General features: G+C 41.8%; 1 protein-coding gene across 1 annotated transcript in view; it reads left to right on the top strand.

Moving 5' to 3' along the window:
- LOC110506276 (SH3 and multiple ankyrin repeat domains protein 2-like) overlaps window positions 1-18453 on the top strand; it is a 64920-nt gene extending 46467 nt beyond the window's left edge. The window contains exon 10 of the mRNA XM_036964121.1: window positions 13741-18453. Within this exon, the coding sequence (XP_036820016.1) occupies window positions 13741-14284 (544 nt within the window). The 3' untranslated portion in view covers window positions 14285-18453. The remainder of the gene's footprint in view (window positions 1-13740) is intronic.
- The last annotated feature ends 425 nt before the right edge of the window (window positions 18454-18878 follow it).

Genomic DNA, 18878 nt, shown 5'->3' with positions numbered 1-18878 from the left:
GGATTTCCAAAATCGGTCTTCGATGTCTTCGATGTTACTACTCAGCTGATTGAAATAACCAACTCATCATCAAGCTTTGATTATTTGAATCAGCTGTGTAGTTCTGCGGGGGAATGGACAGGACCAAGTTTGCTCTAGCCCATCCTCTCGTTAGTAATTCTACTTTCTGGTATATTTCCTCAGTTAGCCATAATGATGGAGTTAGGGGATACCCAAGACACCTGCTACTGGGTCATTCCACCAATAGAGTGCCTTTTGGGTACTGTAATTTGGTAAAAAAGAAATAACTTTTTTATTAAATTTGTATTTCTAATTTTAACATTCTGTCATAAGGAGCACATGTTCAACTTCATAAAATAGGTGTTCCCATCTCAATAAAACAATTTTACTAGAGTAAGTGCCAGTTAAAGTAACATGGTTGACCGTATCTGGGTTAAATATTTAATCTTAAATCAGCTATAAATTCTATGTGAGAATGCTATTAATTGACTACAGCTCAGCATTCAACACCATAGTGCCCTCAAAGCTCATCACTACGCTAAGGACCCTGGGAGTAAACACCTCCCTCTGCAACTGCATCCTGGACTTCCTGATGGGCCACCCCAGGTGGTAAAGGTAGGTAACAGCACATCCGCCACGCTGATCCTCAACACTGGGGCCCCTCAGCGGTGCGTGCTCAGTCCCCTCCTGTACTCCCTGTTCGCTCATGACTGCATGGCCAGGTACGACTCCAACACCATCATTAAGTTTGCTGACAACACAACAGTGGGGCCCCCGTGTTGAGAATCAGCATGGCAGATGTGTTGTTGCCTACCTTTACCACCTGGGGGCGGCCTGTCAGGTGGGAAAGGGCAGTATGGAGTGCAATAGAGATTGCGTCATCTGTGGACCTTTGGGGTGGTATGCAAATTGGAGTGGGTCTAGGGTTTCTGGGATAACGAAGTTGATGTGAGCCATGATCAGCCTTTCAAAGCACTTCATGGCTACAGATGTGAGTGCAGGTTACCTTGGTGTTCTTGGGCACAGTGACTATGCTGGTCTGCAGACTCGGTCAAGGACAGGTTGAAAATGTCAGTGAAGACACTTGCCAGTGCATGCTCGGAGTACATATCTTGCTAATCCTTCTGGCCCTGCGACCTTGTGAATGTTAAACTGTGTAAAGGTCTTACTTACAATGGCTAAGGAGAGCGTGATCACACAGTCGTCCGGAACAGCTGGTGCTCTCATGTATGCTTCAGTGTTGCTTGCCTTGACGCGCGCATAGAAATAATTTAGCTCATCTGGTAGGCTCGCGTTACTGGGCAGCTCGCGGCTGTGCTTCCCTTTGTAGTCTGTAATATTGTAGTCTGTAATAGTTTCTGTAATAGAATCCCAGAACATATTCCAGTCTGTGCTAGCAAAACAGTCCTGTAGCTTAGCATCTGCATCATCTGACCACTTCCGCATTGAGCGAGTCACTGGTACTTCCGGCTTTAGTTTTTGTTTGTAAGCAGGAATCAGGAGGATAGAGATATGGTCAGATTTGCCAAATGGAGGTCGAGGGAGAGCTTTGTATGCGTCTCTGTGTGTGGAGTAAAGGTGGTCTAGAGTTTATTCCCTCTGGTTGCATATGTAACATGCTTGTTCAAATTACGGATTTAGGTTTCCCTGCGTTAAAGTCCCAGGCCACTAGGAGCGCAGCCTATGTATGGATGAGCATTTTCTTGTCCACGTGACTTAAGAGGTCCAGACAACTTTTTGGTAAAGAATACAGTGATAAGTAATAAAACTGTCTCCTGTGATAAAATGAAGGGCACTATGAAAAACGGCATCCAGAGGTTTAAGAGTAGAGGCAGCTGCACTTTGATAAATAGTATCCACATAATCAAGAACATTTGAAGGTTGACTGCACAATCGCCTAGAGAGAGACAAGATATTTTTCTGTTACCTCTGAGAATGTCATTAAAATACATTTCAATTCAAGAAGCTGTATTTATATATTGGCGTGTGTTAGGTTTTTATTTTTTACAGATAATACACGAGGGTTCCATGTAGCTTTGAGGTCTTTCTGGGAACTGTTGGGTCTAATAGATTAATGAGTCCTCAGTGTTTGACTATGGAATGTGTTAGAGCCAGAAGGGAGAGAGTGGCCTATATAGCTACCTGGTTGGGGGGAGGGGACGATCCACCAGCCTAGTGAGTTACTTCTCCAGTGTTTGTATTTTTTGATTTTTTTAGATCAGCTTTAATATTGCAGATATACTGTGGCTTTTACCAATGTAATTGTCTGCATAATTTCCACTCGCCCATATATTTTTTGGGGTGTATATACAGTACCAGTCAAAGGTTTGGTCACACCTACTCATTCAAGGGTTTTTCTTTATTTGTACTATTTTCTACATTGTAGAATAATAGTGAAAACATAAACTATGAAATAACAAGTATGTATATTTTATATTTTACATTCTTCAAAGTTGCTTTGATGACAGCTTTGCACACTCTTGGCATTCTCTCAACTAGCTTCATAAGGTTCATACCTGGAATGCATTTCAATTGACAGGTGTGCCTTGTTAAAAGTTAATTTGTGGAATTTCTTTCCTTCTTAATGCATTTGAGCCAGTCAGTTGTGTTGTGACACAAGGTGTGGTTTTCAGAAGATAGCCCTATTTGGTAAAAGACCAAGTCCATATTATGGCAAGAACAGCTCAAATAAGCAAAGAGAAATGACCCTCCATCATTACTTTAAGACATGAAGGTCAGTCAAGAATATTGCTTGGGCCAAGAAACACGAGCAATGGACATTAGACCGGTGGAAATCTTTCCTTTCGTCTGATGATTCCAAATTTGAGATTTTTGGTTCCAACTGCCGTGTCTTTGTGAGACGCAGAGTAGGTGAACGGATGATCTCCACATGTGTATTTCCCACCATAAAGCATAGAGGAGGTGTGATGGTGTGGGGTGCTTTGCTGGTGGCACTGTCTGTGATTTATTTAGAGTTCAAGGCAGGCTTAACCAGCATACGCCATCGCATATGGTTTATGCTTAGTGGGACTATCGTTTGTTTTTCAACAGGACAATGATCCAAAACACACCTCCAGGCTGTGTAAGGGCTATTTGACCAAGAAAAGTGATGGGGTGCTGCATCAGATGACTTGGCCTCCACAATTACCCGACCTCAACCCAATTGAGATGGTTTGGGATAAGTTGGACCACGGAGTGAAGGAAAAGCAGCCAACAAGTGCTCAGCATGTGTGGGAACTCCTTCAAGATTGTTGGAAAAGCATTCCTAATGAAGCTGGTTGAGAGAATACCAAGAGTGTGTAAGGCAAAGGGTGGCTACTTTGAAGAATCTAAAATGTAAAATATATTTTGATTTGTTTAACACTTTCTTGGTAACTACATGATTCCATATGTGTTATTTCATAGTTTTGATGTCTTCACTATTATTATTTTATTATTTTATTTTTTATTTCACCTTTATTTAACCAGGTAGGCCAGTTGTGAACGAGTTCTCATTTACAACTGCGACCTGGCCAAGATAAAGCAAAGCAGTGCAACAAAAACAACACAGAATTACACATAAACAGATGTACAGTCAATAACACAATATAAAAATATATGTACAGTGTGTGCAAATGTAGAAGAGTAGGGAAGTATGTTTCTAAATAGGCCATGGAGGCAAAATAATTGCAATTTAGCATTAACACTGGTGTGATAGATGTGCAGATGATGATGTGCAAGTAGAGATACTGTGGTGGAATGGAGCAAGAGGATAAGTAACAATATGGGGATGAGGTAGTTGGGTGTGCTATTTACAGATTGGCTGTATACAGGTACAGTGATCGGTAAGCTACGCTGACAGCTGATGCTTAAAGTTAGAGAGGGAGATAAAATACTCAAGCTTCAGTGATTTTTGCAATTCGTTCCAGTCAAAGGCAGCAGAGAACTGGAAGGAAAGGCGGCCGAAGGAAGTGTTGGCTTTGGGGGTAACCAGTGATATATCAAATCAAATTGTATTGGTCTGCTGGAGCGCGTGCTACGGATGGGTGTTGTTATGGTGACCAGTGAGCTGAGATAAGGTAGGACTTTACCAAGCATACACTTATAGATGACCTGGAGCCAGTGGGTTTGGCGACGAATATGTAGTGAGAGGCAGACAACGAGAGCATACAGGTAGCAGTGGTGGGTAGTATATGGGGCTTTGGTGACAAAACAGATAGCACTGTGATAGACTACATCCAGTTTGCTGAGTAGAGTGTTGTAGGCTATTTTGTAAATGACATCGCCGAAGTCAAGAATCGGTAGGGTAGTCAGTTTTACGAGGGCATGTTTGGCAGCATGAGTGAAGGAGGCTTTGTTGTGAAATAGGAAGCCAATTCTAGATTTAATTTTGGATTGGAGATGCTTAATGTGCGCCTGGAAGGAGAGTTTACAGTCTAACCAGACACCTAGGTATTTGTAGTTGTCCACATATTCTAAGTCAGAACCGTCCAGAGTAGTGATGCTAGTCGAGCGGGAGGGTGTGGCAGCAATCAGTTGAAGAGCATGCACTTAGTTTTACTTGCATTTAAAAGCAGTTGGAGGCCTCGGAAGGAGTGTTTTATGGCAATGTAGAAAATAGTGAAAATAAAGAAAATCCTTGAATGTATATATATATATATACTGTAGCTCAGGCCCAGAAGCAAGGATATGCATATTATTGGTACCATTTGAAAGGAAACACTTTGACGTTTGTGGAAATGTTAAAGCAATGTAGGAGAATATAACACATTAGATCTGGTAAAAGATAATACCAAGAAGAAAAAAATATTTTTTTTGTACCATCTTTCAAATGCATGAGAAAGGCCATAATGTATTATGCCAGCCCAGGTGCAATTTAGATTTTGGCCACTAGATGGCAGCAGTGTATGTGCAAAGTTTTAAAATGATCCATTGCATTTCTGTTCAAAATGTTGTATCAAGACTGCCCAAATGTGCCTAATTTGTTAATAACTTTTCATTTTCAAAATTGTGCACTCTCCTCAAACAATATCATGGTATTCTTTCACTGTAATAGCTACTGTAAATTGGACAGTACAGTTGGATTTACAAGAATTTAAGCTTTCTGCCAATATCAGATATGTCCCTGTTCTGGGAAATTGTCTTGTTACTTACAACCTCATGCTAATCACGTTAGCCTACATTAGCTCAACCGTCCCGCAGGGGACCCACCATTAAATTAAACTGGTATACTTTTTTATTTGTCACAAATTTCTTTAACCAATTTTGGTCTTTATTGCAAGGTCGACAAACAAGTTCCTTACCTTCTCCCCCTTCCACTTGCCTCCTCCATTTTTGCGGTAATGCTGCAATCAGTTGGTTGTAATTATGGATAGAGCAGACATTTCCATATATTTTTGCTAACTGCATGTGTGACATAACTCCACCAGTCCTATTTATGATATAATTTAGATTATACAGTTGTCTTTTTTCATTCAATTTTATAAATTTTTTTTATCAATTAGTATATTTGAGTTTAACCATAATATTTGTTTTAATATTTGTTCTGTCGTTTCTGGTGGATTAAAGTGAAATTCCAACCAGCTTTCTATGGCTTGTTTTTAAAAGAGCGGTATTTTGGAGATGATTTATTTTTCAAATAATGGAAAGTGAGAGGTTGTAATCTGAATAAAGGGAAAAAGGCCGTTCTTACTAATCTGCTAGAGAACCAGTTTGGATTTAAGTATAGCTTTTGTATAACTGAAGCCTTTAGTGAAAGGTCAAATGCTCTAATATTTTATCATTTCTGCCCTCCGAGTTCATATTCATTATATAAATATGCCTGTTTAATTTTGTCTGGCATGCTGTTCCAAATAAAGTGTAATATATTTTGCTCATATAATTTTTAAAAACAAGTCATTAGATGTAGGCAAGGCCACAAGTAAATAGGTAAACTGGGATATGACTAAAGAGTTAATCAGGGTGATTTTTCCACAGTCGGGTATTGTCCTTTCCATGGTAGCAATATTTTATCTATTTTTGCTAACTTTAAAAAAAAAAATGTATTTTAGTGAGATTATCTATTTATTTTAGGATATAAATACTTCTCCAGTGTTTGCAGATCTGTTTGTTAACTAGGCCTATCCCTCCAATGGACTGACCAGAGCTTCCTTCCACTATATTGCTTACAGCTGGTTCGCCACATATCTGCAAACACAGAAGAGATAAAGGCTAAGGAAAGGTTGGAGGTGAGGGAAGAGTCAGGTGTATGGGACTGGCGTATTCTATCCATTTCAAGCTAATTTGAATAAGTTGGACCAATGATATTGACCGAGTTTTCCATAGAACTTGTTTTATGGAAAACAGATTCGTTACATAGTGTAGGTTAAAGGGAAAGATGGCACTGAGGGAAGGAGATAGATCATATAGAACACTTGAAGTGAGGAAGCGTGTGAGGGATTAGGTAGCAGAAGGGGCAAGGTGCCCTGTAGCTGAGCACATGGAGCAGATGGATATGAAAGAGAGGGTGGCCTATATTATCATTCCCTCTCTGTCTCAGTCTCTGGCCTTCCATCTCTCTTTATGTCTCTGTAGCTTTCTCTCTCTGTCTGTTTCTTTTTGTCTCAGTTTCTCTCCCCCCCCCCCCACTCTCTGACTTAGACAGGTTCATAAGAAACAGTCTCTCTCCGTCTTAAGCACTCAGCACAGCAGAATCAGCCCAGATGAACGCCACTACATGAAGGATTTGCTCTTTCTCCTTTTTAGCATTCTTACATTTTCCCCTTCACTTTATCCCCGTCTTTTAGGTTCACAGATTAGTGTGCCAGCGAACGAACGGGGTTGCCTAGCAACGAGTTGATGAGAGCAGCCTTGAGGCCCGCTGGAGTGATGTCAGTCCGATTATAGTGTGGGGGGTGGGTGGGGCTAACCCTCAGTAGAGTTCAGTGTCATCACAGTGTGCACATCCACATCATGTGCAACATCCTTTGCTGGGCCACGGTTACATAACATTTCAGAGTGGGTGATTGTGTGTGTGAGTGCATGCAGGCATGCGTGCATGCGTGCATGTGTTAGGGTGTGTGGTGAGATGGAGAAAGAGTCTCATGACTGTTTTTGTGTGTGCATTCGTGTGTACAGTACAGTGTATCTACAATGGTTCAATTCACTGCACAAGTTGAAGCATCCAGTACTAACTCTGTAGAAAATGGCTCAGATGATGTTGTGTATGATCTCCAATGACACAGTCAAAGCCGACCCATTTATATACAGTAAAACCATTCAGCGTCTGGGCTGTTATATCTACTATGGAAGGTTGGAGCGATAGCTTGGTCATTAAACTCGATAAGCAAGTCAGAAGGTATCATTTCTGCTTCCATTGCTGGACAATGTTTGGTGTGTGTGTGTGTGCGATGTGTGGTCCAGGGTATGTTTTGCTCTGTCACAGTTGGGTATTGATACCCTCATCCCTCTCCCACCTCGTCAGCCTGGTGGTATTGATTGTGATCACAGGTCTAACATTGTTCAGTTAGAAATGGATCAGTGTGTCAGATAACGAAGCATCAACTTTTATTATGCAAAGCTGCTCAAGTGCATTCATGGGTCATGCACAGTACAGGGGCATGCACAGTACAGGGGCATGCACAGTACAGGGGCATGCACAGTACAGGGGCATGCACAGTATATGTGAAATAGACCGGACTATGACTATTAGAGGAAATTACGAGATTTGACCTCTGATCTGTGAAGTGAATTTTTAGAGTCCCATCTTCACAAGAAGGTTATCACGTTGGAGTGAGTTGTCAGTTTAGAAGGACATATGTTCGTTCCCTGCATTCACTTTTTTCCCCTTTTTGTGTGTGTGTGTGTGTGTGTTTGTGTGTGTGATAGTGTTTGTGTCTCTCCATGTGTTTTGTTGTTGTCTCATCTTTTCATGTGTCCTCTGTTTCACTCCGTTCTCCTTACTCCATCACGATGACTTCATGTGGAAAAGCTGGTGCTGAAAAAAACAAGCTGTAAGTTTCACCCGTGGTGCAAAGTGCTACAGGTCCAGAGGGGGGGACTGGTGCTTTCACTTTGGCCCAATCCATTTGGGCCAAATAACGCCCTTGCCCATTTCACTTCCCCTCCCTAACTTCCCTCAGGGTTATCCATATAGTACGAGGGAAAGAGGGGACAACCAACCTGGTCATCAAGGGCTGCTGTGTCTTCTGGTTTTGTCCAGACTTAGGAGTGTAATTACAGTATATTAAATTACTTCTACACACATATTAGTCAACGAATTAGCAGGCATTGCAGCCCTTCAGAGCCCGATCAGTATGGAACCACAGAAGGAAGTTTAGAGGGGGAATTGAATGAGGGTGTTAATCTGAATTGAATGGGGCATAGTTGTGTGTGTTTTTGTGGGAGGTGATGGGTTTGCCCTGTGTGTCCCTGCTCTCACTTCATCCATCTCCCCATCGATCCATCACATCACTCAATCTGGTGCTGCACAAATCTCTGTGGTCTGTAGGGGACTGATACGTACACTACACAAGACTACACTGTTCCAAAAAAATATTATATTGACATTAGATTGCAAACCAGATCTAGGTTCTCTCTTCTGTCCCTCTTGTGCTGTCAAGCCCACTGCATGTTTGTGTTAGGTATATTTTTTTGTGAGTCGAGGATACTGTGATGCTGATGCCAGATGGTCAAGTGGTATTCTTCTGGAATGAACTGCTGTATATGAGAGTAATAATCACTTCATAATGATTATTCCCAGCTGAGCTGACCTCAAATAATGTATAATCCTCATCCTCGATATGTTGCATTGTTGTTCTATGTACAGTTCAACTACCAAAAGGCATGCTTGTATGAACGCATGCACATAGATGTACTCTGTAAACGCTCACACACACACACACACACACATTCCGAGATAGAGAGTGAATCACATTAGGACATGCTCTGTGGACTTAGTGCTGCAAGCTTCCCTCTGGCCTCCGTGCAGTCTTGAGTATTTTTTCTACATGCTCTGTTGTGTGTGTGTGTTCCTGGTTATCTGCGTTCTTCTCTTAAACAGAGTTATTGTTTTGTTAGACTTCAGTGCAGCTTTTGACATTATCGATTATAGTCTGCTGCTGCGGAAACGTATGCCTTTTACACCCCCTGCTATAGGTCAGATGCCACAAAGAGGGACTTAGGAAAATAACAATTGGCTCAGAACAGTGCAGCACGGCTGACCCTTAAATGTGTGCAGAGAACTATCATTAATAATATGCATGTCAATCTCTCATGGCTCAAAGTGGAGGAGGGATTGACTTCATCACGACTTGTTTTTGTAAGAAGTGTTGACAAGCTGAATGCACCGAGCTGTCGGATTAAACTACTAGCACACAGCTTGGACACCCTTGCATACCCCACAAGACATGCCACCAAGTCCAGAACAGACTATGGGAGGCACACAGTACTACATGGAGCCATGACTACAATGGAACTCTATTCCACATCAGGTAACTGATGCAAGCAGTAGAATCAGATTTAATTAACAGATAAAAATACACCTTATGGAACAGTGAGTACTGTGATGATTCACACACACAGGTACAGACACACGCACACAAACGCTAGCACACGCACTACACACACACACACACACACACACACAGTACATTGTAATATTGTTGTATGGTGGTATTATAGATTTTATATTGTAGATATGTGGTGGTGTAATAATGTTTAATGATGTACTGTTTTATTCTTCGTATTAACAATCTCAAAAAAGTATACTTTAAGAATTGTTTTGTAATTATATTCCTCCATTTTTTACTGTGTTTAGCTCACATAATATAATAAATGTGGCCAAAACTAATGTAGGCATTAATAAATGCATTTCTATAGCTTCAAAAATATTTTTTTAAATGGTGAGGGAGTGCCAAGATGTAGTCACGGTGGCTTGAACACAGCGCCTCCTACAGTCATCTAGTGTACAGTGCATTCGGGAAGTATTCAGACCCCTTGACTTTTTCCACATTTTGTTACCTTACTGCCTTATTCTAATATTGATTAAATAAAACAAAATCATCATCATTCTACACACCATACCCCATAAACAGGTTTTTAGACATTTTTACAAATGTATATCTTTTTTAAATAAATACCTTGTGTAAATAAGTATTCAGACCCTTTGCTATGAAACTCGAAAATGAGCTCCGGTGCATGCTGTTTCCATTGATCATCCTTGAGATGTTTCTACAACTTCATTGGAGTCCACCTGTGGTAAATTCAATTGATTGGACATAATTTGGAAAGGCACACACCTGTCTATGTAATGTCCCACAGTGCATGTCAAAGCAAACACCAAGCCATGAGGTCGAAGGAACTGTCCGTAGAGCTCTAAGACAGGATTGGGGGACGGGTACCAAAACATTTCTGCAGCATTGAAGATCCCCAAGAACCTGTCCTCCATCATTCTTAAATGGAATAAGTTTGAAACCACAACGACTCTTCCTACAGCTGGCTGCCTGGCCAAACTGAGCCATCGGGGGAGAAGGGCCTTGGTCAGGGAGGTGACCAAGAACCAAATGGTGACTCTAACAGAGCTCAAGAGTCCCTCTGTGAAAATGGGAGAACTTTCCAGAAGGACAACCACGTCTGCAGCACTCCACCAATCAGGCCTGGTAGAGTGGCCAGGCGGAATCATGCTGTGGGGATGTTTTTCAGCGTCAGGGACTGGGAGACTAGTCAGGATCGAGGGAAAGATGAATGAAGCCAAGTACAGAGAGATCCTTGATGAAAACCTGCTCCACAGCGCTCAAGACCTGGGGTGAAGGTTCACCTTCCAACAGGACAGCAACCCTAAGCACACAGCCAAGACAACGCAGGAGTGGCTTCGGGATCCATTTCTGAATGTCCTTGAGTGGCCCAGCCAGAGCCCGAACTTGAACCAGATCAAACATCTCTGGAGAGACCTGAAAATAGCGTGCAGCGACGCTCCCCATCCAACCTGACAGAGCTTGAGAGCATCTGTAGATAAGAATGGGAGAAACTCCCCAAATACAGGTGTGCCAAGCTTGTAGCGTCATACACAGGAAGACTCGAGGCTGTAATCGCTGCCAAAGGTGCTTCAACAAAGTACTGAGTAAAGGGTCTGAATACTTACAGTGCCTTGCGAAAGTATTCGGCCCCCTTGAACTTTGCGACCTTTTGCCACATTTCAGGCTTCAAACATAAAGATATAAAACTGTATTTTTTTGTGAAGAATCAACAACAAGTGGGACACAATCATGAAGTGGAACGACATTTATTGGATATTTCGAACTTTTTTAACAAATCAAAAACTGAAAAATTGGGCGCGCAAAATTATTCAGCCCCCTTAAGTTAATACTTTGCAGCGTCACCTTTTGCTGCGATTACAGCTGTAAGTCGCTTGGGGTATGTCTCTATCAGTTTTGCACATCGAGAGACTGAAATTATTTCCCATTCCTCCTTGCAAAACAGCTCGAGCTCAGTGAGGTTGGATGGAGAGCATTTGTGAACAGCAGTTTTCAGTTCTTTCCACAGATTCTCGATTGGATTCAGGTCTGGACTTTGACTTGGCCATTCTAACACCTGGATATGTTTATTTTTGAACCATTCCATTGTAGATTTTGCTTTATGTTTTGGATCATTGTCTTGTTGGAAGACAAATCTCCGTCCCAGTCTCAGGTCTTTTGCAGACTCCATCATTCTTCCAGAATGGTCCTGTATTTGGCTTCATCCATCTTCCCATCAATTTTAACCATCTTCCCTGTCCCTACTGATGAAAAGCAGGCCCAAACCATGATGCTGCCACCACCATGTTTGACAGTGGGCATGGTGTGTTCAGGGTGATGAGCTGTGTTGCTTTTACGCCAAACATAACGTTTTGCATTGTTGCCAAAAAGTTCAATTTTGGTTTCATCTGACCAGAGCACCTTCTTCCACATGTTTGGTGTGTCTCCCAGGTGGCTTGTGGCAAACTTTAAACAACACTTTTTATGGATATCTTTAAGAAATGGCTTTCTTCTTGCCACTCAGATTTGTGCAATATACGACTGATTGTTGTCCTATGGACAGAGTCTCCCACCTCAGCTGTAGATCTCTGCAGTTCATCCAGAGTGATCATGGGCCTCTTGGCTCCATCTCTGATCAGTCTTCTCCTTGTATGAGCTGAAAGTTTAGAGGGACGGCCAGGTCTTGGTAGATTTGCAGTGGTCTGATACTCCTTCCATTTCAATATTATCGCTTGCACAGTGCTCCTTGGGATGTTTAAAGCTTGGGAAATCTTTTTGTATCCAAATCCAGCTTTAAACTTCTTCACAACAGTATCTCGGACCTGCCTGGTGTGTTCCTTGTTCTTCATGATGCTCTCTGCGCTTTTAACGGACCTCTGAGACTATCACAGTGCAGGTACATTTATACAGAGACTTGATTACACACAGGTGGATTGTATTTATCATCATTAGTCATTTAGGTCAACATTGGATCATTCAGAGATCCTCACTGAACCTCTGGAGAGAGTTTGCTGCACTGAAAGTAAAGGGGCTGAATAATTTTGCACGCCCAATTTTTCAGTTTTTGATTTGTTAAAAAAGTTTGAAATATCCAATAAATGTCGTTCCACTTCATGATTGTGTCCCACTTGTTGTTGATTCTTCACAAAAAAATACAGTTTTATATCATTATGTTTGAAGCCTGAAATGTGGCAAAAGGTCGCAAAGTTCAAGGGGGCCGAATACTTTCGCAAGGCACTGTATGTAAATGTGATATTTCAGGGGATTTTTTTTATACGCTTCTAAAAACCTGTTTTTGCTTTGTCATTATGGCGTATTGTGTGTAGATTGATGAGGGGAAATAACGATGTAATACATTTTAGAATAAGTCTGTAACATAACAAAATGTTGTCAAGTGGTCTGAATACTTGTCGATCAAGTCAGAGTACCTAGCTTATCTGTCTTAGCTGTTATGCCTGCTGACATGGTTGACAGACTTTAGAAAAGCAAGCAATTACTAAATATACTGAATAAGACTCACATTACTTTAAATCTTTACCCAGATTTTAGCAGAGATGCAAAGAAGCATATTTAGTTTATTTTACAAAATTACCACCAGTCAGGAGGATTCAGACAGCTCAAGTGGTATGCTTAAATATAACATATTTTTTACACAAAATGTATCGTAATGATTATGGCTCTGGATTGCAGGAACAAACTTTTTCAGGTGTTTGAAAAATGCTAAATATGGACCGCCTAATTGGCAAGTAGTAGACTGTAAAATACCAGTGAAGTAAAGTATGGTTTAGGTAAAAATCCAATGACAACACTGCACCCTAGTGGCTTTTTCAAGTATTTCAGTAGAATTCAGTACTTAGAGCAGTAAGATACTTTATGTTCATGAACTTCGTGTTTATTTTGAAAGTTCTCGGCGATCCCCACTTCCACACCAAGCCTCAGCAGGTTTACCACATGGCAAGGTCAGCAAACACTACATCCGTTTTACACCATCCAGGTCTGAACGCACACACACATATCCTGTAGTGGGGGGTTGGTTGTGAGTCACATGTGGAAGGGGAGGAGTTTGCTTCTTGCTTGAGGTTTTTATCTGGCCAAGTTTCTCTAGGTTGCCATGGTCTTCTTTGGTTGTCATGTTCTGATCATTATGGTCTGGATTAGTTTGGTACAGCCACTCTATACCATAGTTCATTACTGTGCTATATGTATGTTAGGTTCTCATTCTCTCTTTTCACCCTCTCTATTTTTTCTTTCTCTCTCTCTCTCTCTCCAGCGCTCCAGCCTCAGGAAGCCAACGGAACTCCAGCGTGTCCTTCAGCCTGCCCCCCTCCTCCTGCACCCCTCCTTCCAGCCTGCCCCCTCACCTCTGCAGCCCCCCGGACACCTCGTCCCTCTCCTCGCCCCCCTGCCCCTCCTCTTTACCCCACTCTGCCTCGCCCAGCCTCAGCGACCTCTTCGGCCTGCCCACCCCACCCATGGGGAGTACAAGTGGCTTCGGCAGCATGGGCGGTAGCCTTGGTGGAGGGTCCTCGTGCGGTGGCTCGCGCTCCCCCTCGCCACTGACCCTAATGCAGGCCGTAGCCACCTCGGGCAAGCCCTTTGCCTCCAAGCCCGTGGAGCTGTGGAGCAAGCTGGACGTGGCCGACTGGCTGGACAGTCTGAATTTGTCGGAGCATAAAGACGCCTTCCTGGACAACGAGATCGAGGGCGCCCACCTGCCCTCGCTGCAGAAAGAAGATCTGATTGACCTTGGGGTGACGCGGGTGGGCCACCGCATGAACATCGAGAGGGCCCTCAAAATGCTGCAGGACAGATAGAGCCAGGGGGTGTGGATTTATCTGAAACACTCTCTGTCCTACCTGTTCTCCTTTTCTGTCTGGGACGATTTAGGAATCGGCCTCTGACTCCTCCATTCCTGCCTCGACTCTGTGGCGTGTTTGTGTTTGATCATTCCCATTCTGCTTCCCGAGTATCAGGGGATGTCGGAATCCTGAAGGAACTGCATCAATCCAGAATGGAGAAAAAGTGGGGAAAATCCTGTATCCTTTTAGGGATGCTCTTGTCACCACACTTTGGAATATTCTTGAAACGTAGCCCTCAAACACTTTGAAATACTGATAGAAATCCAACCTGGACATTTTTGGAATACTAAAGACTACAACTCCCAATTTGCTTTGGAATACTCAATACTTTTTCAAGCTCCCACAGTGCGGGTGTTTGAAACCAGCTGAGCTGGTTGGCGCTCCTTTTCTATCTTTGCTAGAGTTTCTTCAGAGAATATTTCTTCACTAGAGTCAAACCGTGGGTTATGTTTATGGATGCATCTGACGTTGTAGAGACATTTGAAAAACATTAGAAACGAGAACCTTTGCAGAAATGTTTAGCTTAATCCTAAACCATATCACTCACACACACACACACACACACACACACACACACACACACACACACACACACACACACACACACACACACACACACACACACACACACACACACACACACACACACACACACACACACACACACACACACACACACACACACACACACACACACACACACACACACACACACACGGCGATGGCCTTCTCCTGAGAGAAACATAATGATGTGTTAGTCTTTTCTAATGCATGGCTGGAGGGGCTCTACTGTAGCAGGCACCACTGTCCCCTTCACATCCCTGTTCACTGTGGAAGGTGTGTGTATTTGCGTTTTGTCAGAGACATGTTTGTGAGGTGTGTGTGCGCACGCTGTGGGAGGTTTGCTAAATGGGTTTTTAGAAAGACATGAGTGAGAGTGTAAGGCCTAGATTCAATCAAATCAAGCGTTAAGCAGTGCTAGCCGACACCCGCATAGCTGATGTTTTGGCGGTGTCGGAGGTGTAACTGTGTTGGAGCTGTCAAATCGGTGATCATTGTCACGAAGCCTCACCCATTTAATTATTGTTTGAAGTTCAAAAAGAGAAAGTGTATGCTATATAGAAATCATATAGCACACAATAATACGTTCAAATTGAAAAGCATGAAACAAAATAATGAGGATTTCTATCAACCTAATCAAGGTGTAGACTGCATCTCACATTCCGGTGTTCGAACTTGTAAACAGGGCTGCGTGGGGTTTATCTTAATGCGATTCTGTGCAGCCAATGGCAATGTCTGTTTTAGGTATAATGCCAGGAGCCGCTTGTGGATTTGACAGCTCTAACACAGTTCCACCTCCGACACTGCCAAAACAACCCTACGCTGGTGTTGGCTGGCGCGGATCTGATATAATCTAGCCCTAAGTGTTGGCGTCATGTGTGTTTTCATCGTCTTCCACACACTTGACAGTGACCTGGACAAGAGTGGAATGCCAGACCCCTTACTCCCTAACCCCGAATCAACCAGCCTCCCTTCAGGCCTATGACAGAAATAATCCACCTATCACAACAACAATTTTCCTGCCATAATATCACCATCTCTCTCCTCTCTATTCAGCCATCTTTAATCATTTCTAATCACTGAGTGATTCCTTTCACAGATCAAACATTGTTTTTATATTAATACCAGTGTGTGCTGTTGTGTTATAGGTGAAGGTTAAAAACAATTTGTTGGCAATGATTCTCGGCGAGTATTTGAAGACAACCATTTAAAGGATGAGTGCAAAGTGGGTGTTACTTTGTGATCTGTGTTAACATAGGACACTGTGGGTGACTGTGTGCTTGTTTTTAGACAGCTAACTTATACTGTGCATTGCAGGGGCCAAGAATACTATAAATAATATAAATTCACTCAAATCTGCTACCCAGACATTCACACAATCACCGAAGAGGATTTTTTATTTTTTTTAATGTATAGGAACATTTACCAAGTTTGTGTATAATCAGTGTTTGCATTGCCGATGAATCACAAAATGTATTTATTGACAAGAAGAGGTCCTACCTGGTGTTTCCAGAGGGAAGAAAAGAGGTGTGACACAGCAGCACCAACTGAGCAGCTATTAGAGGGGTATGGTTTGATCCAGCCAATAAAGGCTTTCGATGATGCATTTGGTCCCTGTTCATTTGAGAATGAGAGGGAGAGTCCTCCGTAACACTTTACTTAAGCCTGCAGGTAGAAGGCTTGCTTATCAGAAGTTATAAAGTATTATTACTACAGGCTTCCAGTAAAGTGTTTACGGAGTCCTTTTCTCAACACTAGGGATGTGTTGAGAAAAGTAGAACAAGATTATCTTCCAATCAAAGCTCCCATCTGACCGCCAATCAATTGTCTCCATCCTTTTTCATGAAACAGCGTTATGTCAATGTACCCAGGAAGTGTTTGGTGGCATTGATTTGAAGTAAATTGAATATATTTGTTGTTTTGAATGTGTATTAAGGAATGATTTAAAGAAAAGAGTACATCTACAGAATAATTAGATGTATAATATTTCTAAATGGTTCAGAGAGAATTTCTATGAAAGACTATGGCCATTGCATCCACCCTCAGAACTTATTTTCACTCTATCCCTGTTTTGTGTTTGGATAGTGCCTCAAATAGCTCATTATTCTCAACATAGTGCCCCATTCCTGCCCTTCTGCCTCTGAACTAGATTAGAACTACCCCAGAATGGACTGCAAAGAGAAGTGTGGAAGCCATGTATGCCACTGTACCCCGATGACCTATATATTAGAACATATCGCTAAAAAGTGAACCGTATTTTGGTCGTCATTCGAGGACATATCCCATGATTCGATCAGTTCACAGTGATGTTCTATGAACATAACCATGATTGTTTGGATTGTGTGCAATTTAGGGTCTCCTGTAGGGCAACAAAAAAAAGAAGCTACCTTGGTGAGATTCCTTCTTCTGTCTCCCGGTCCCTGTGTGCAACTGTATGGTAATGAAGGGAAGACAATGGGGATGGGGGGGAAAAAAGGGAATACCAGGCCGACAGAAATAGAAGACTTGCAGGACACTGCTATAATCCATTCATTATTTTAAAAAGAATCAACAGAAGTGACATAGAAAAAACAAGCACAGTATTTTTTATGATTTATATAGAATTCTATGGGATTTTATAAAAAGACATTTGGAGAAAAATATTCAACTCTGAAGTGTGGTTTGCCAAAAAGTGAAGAAAACAACTATATTATATATAAATATATATTAATAGAAATGAATATCAGATTTATGAGGAAACTAAGAAGCAATATTTATACTGAATGGATATCCTTGGTTGTGGTTTTTTCCCCAGTTTTAAGATGAACTATCGTTATATATTATCACCTGATGATATGATGAACACTGATAGATGAAGTGGACAGAAGACATTTGTCCAATCAAAATATATTTTATATACTATCCTCTGGCCATCACCTGCCTATCTTGAATATTGTAATTTTTTAACAATTCCAAATTGCTTAGTCTGTATAAAATGTGTGTATAAATGACTGAACCGCTTTACATTTATACATATCCTCACAGTCCACTGGATTGAAAATTGTCCCGATGACACTTTTATGCTCAACATATATAGAAATGTACAAAAAAAAAAGATGAGTTGTGACTGTTGATTTCATGGAGAGAAAAAAAAAACATATCACTAAGCTAATTTATATGTGGAATAGTAGTAGTATTAAGATGCTATACAAATCATTACTGTGTGACTATAAGGCTATGCTACATAAGGACTGGCATGGCTCACTATCCCCCCCTACCATCACAACGCAGTCCTTCACTTACCCATCGGCAACTATTTGGATACTTTTCCTATGTTCTCTTCTTCTTTTTTCTCTTCTCTTCTTTTATTTTTCATTCTACATAAATACCAAGACGTTTCCGTCTCTTTTGTGTGTATTTGTGTTCGTGTTCTCTGTTGTAATTCCTCATCGACTATCGAATTATCAAAAATGAAAAAGAAAGAGAAGTTCCTTGTAACTGCACTCTTCCTTCCCCCAAAATCCTCAATACTTCTTGTATGGCAACCAAAAGTTACTGTAAGAAATAAATATAATATTTCACTATGGTTGTATTAATTTCATTCCTGATGTGCCTATTTTTGTGTTTGTGCTTCTTTTGGATCCGGCTCGAAGGACCATGAAAAAGAGCTGCACCTCCCGAGTCCACTACAAGGTATCCCAGTCATGACCCCACTGTAATGGGGGTCACGCTGCCGCTCAACAGTATAGCTTCCTTCCTCACAAGCCCTTACTACATGGGAACACCCTCTCACTACACAATTTGATGGCACGGGTGGTGACATTGCAAGCTGTGGAGCGAGGTTAACCAATTCAACTCAGCTAGCACTGTTTTTCTATAGTCGTTGGCAAACCGGACGTCCAATAGACTGATATTGGATATCCTTTTTTAAATTCCTTTTTTACGTGCTTTTCTCTCTGCATATTCTCACCTTGAACTTAAGCATGGGAACCGGGTGCTATACACCTGC

The sequence above is a fragment of the Oncorhynchus mykiss genome, chromosome 26 (genome assembly GCF_013265735.2).
Source record: "Oncorhynchus mykiss isolate Arlee chromosome 26, USDA_OmykA_1.1, whole genome shotgun sequence".
Classification (NCBI taxonomy): Eukaryota; Metazoa; Chordata; class Actinopteri; order Salmoniformes; family Salmonidae; genus Oncorhynchus; species Oncorhynchus mykiss.
The sequence above is the reverse complement of the archived record's forward strand: the minus strand, read 5'-3'. Positions and strand labels throughout refer to the sequence as shown.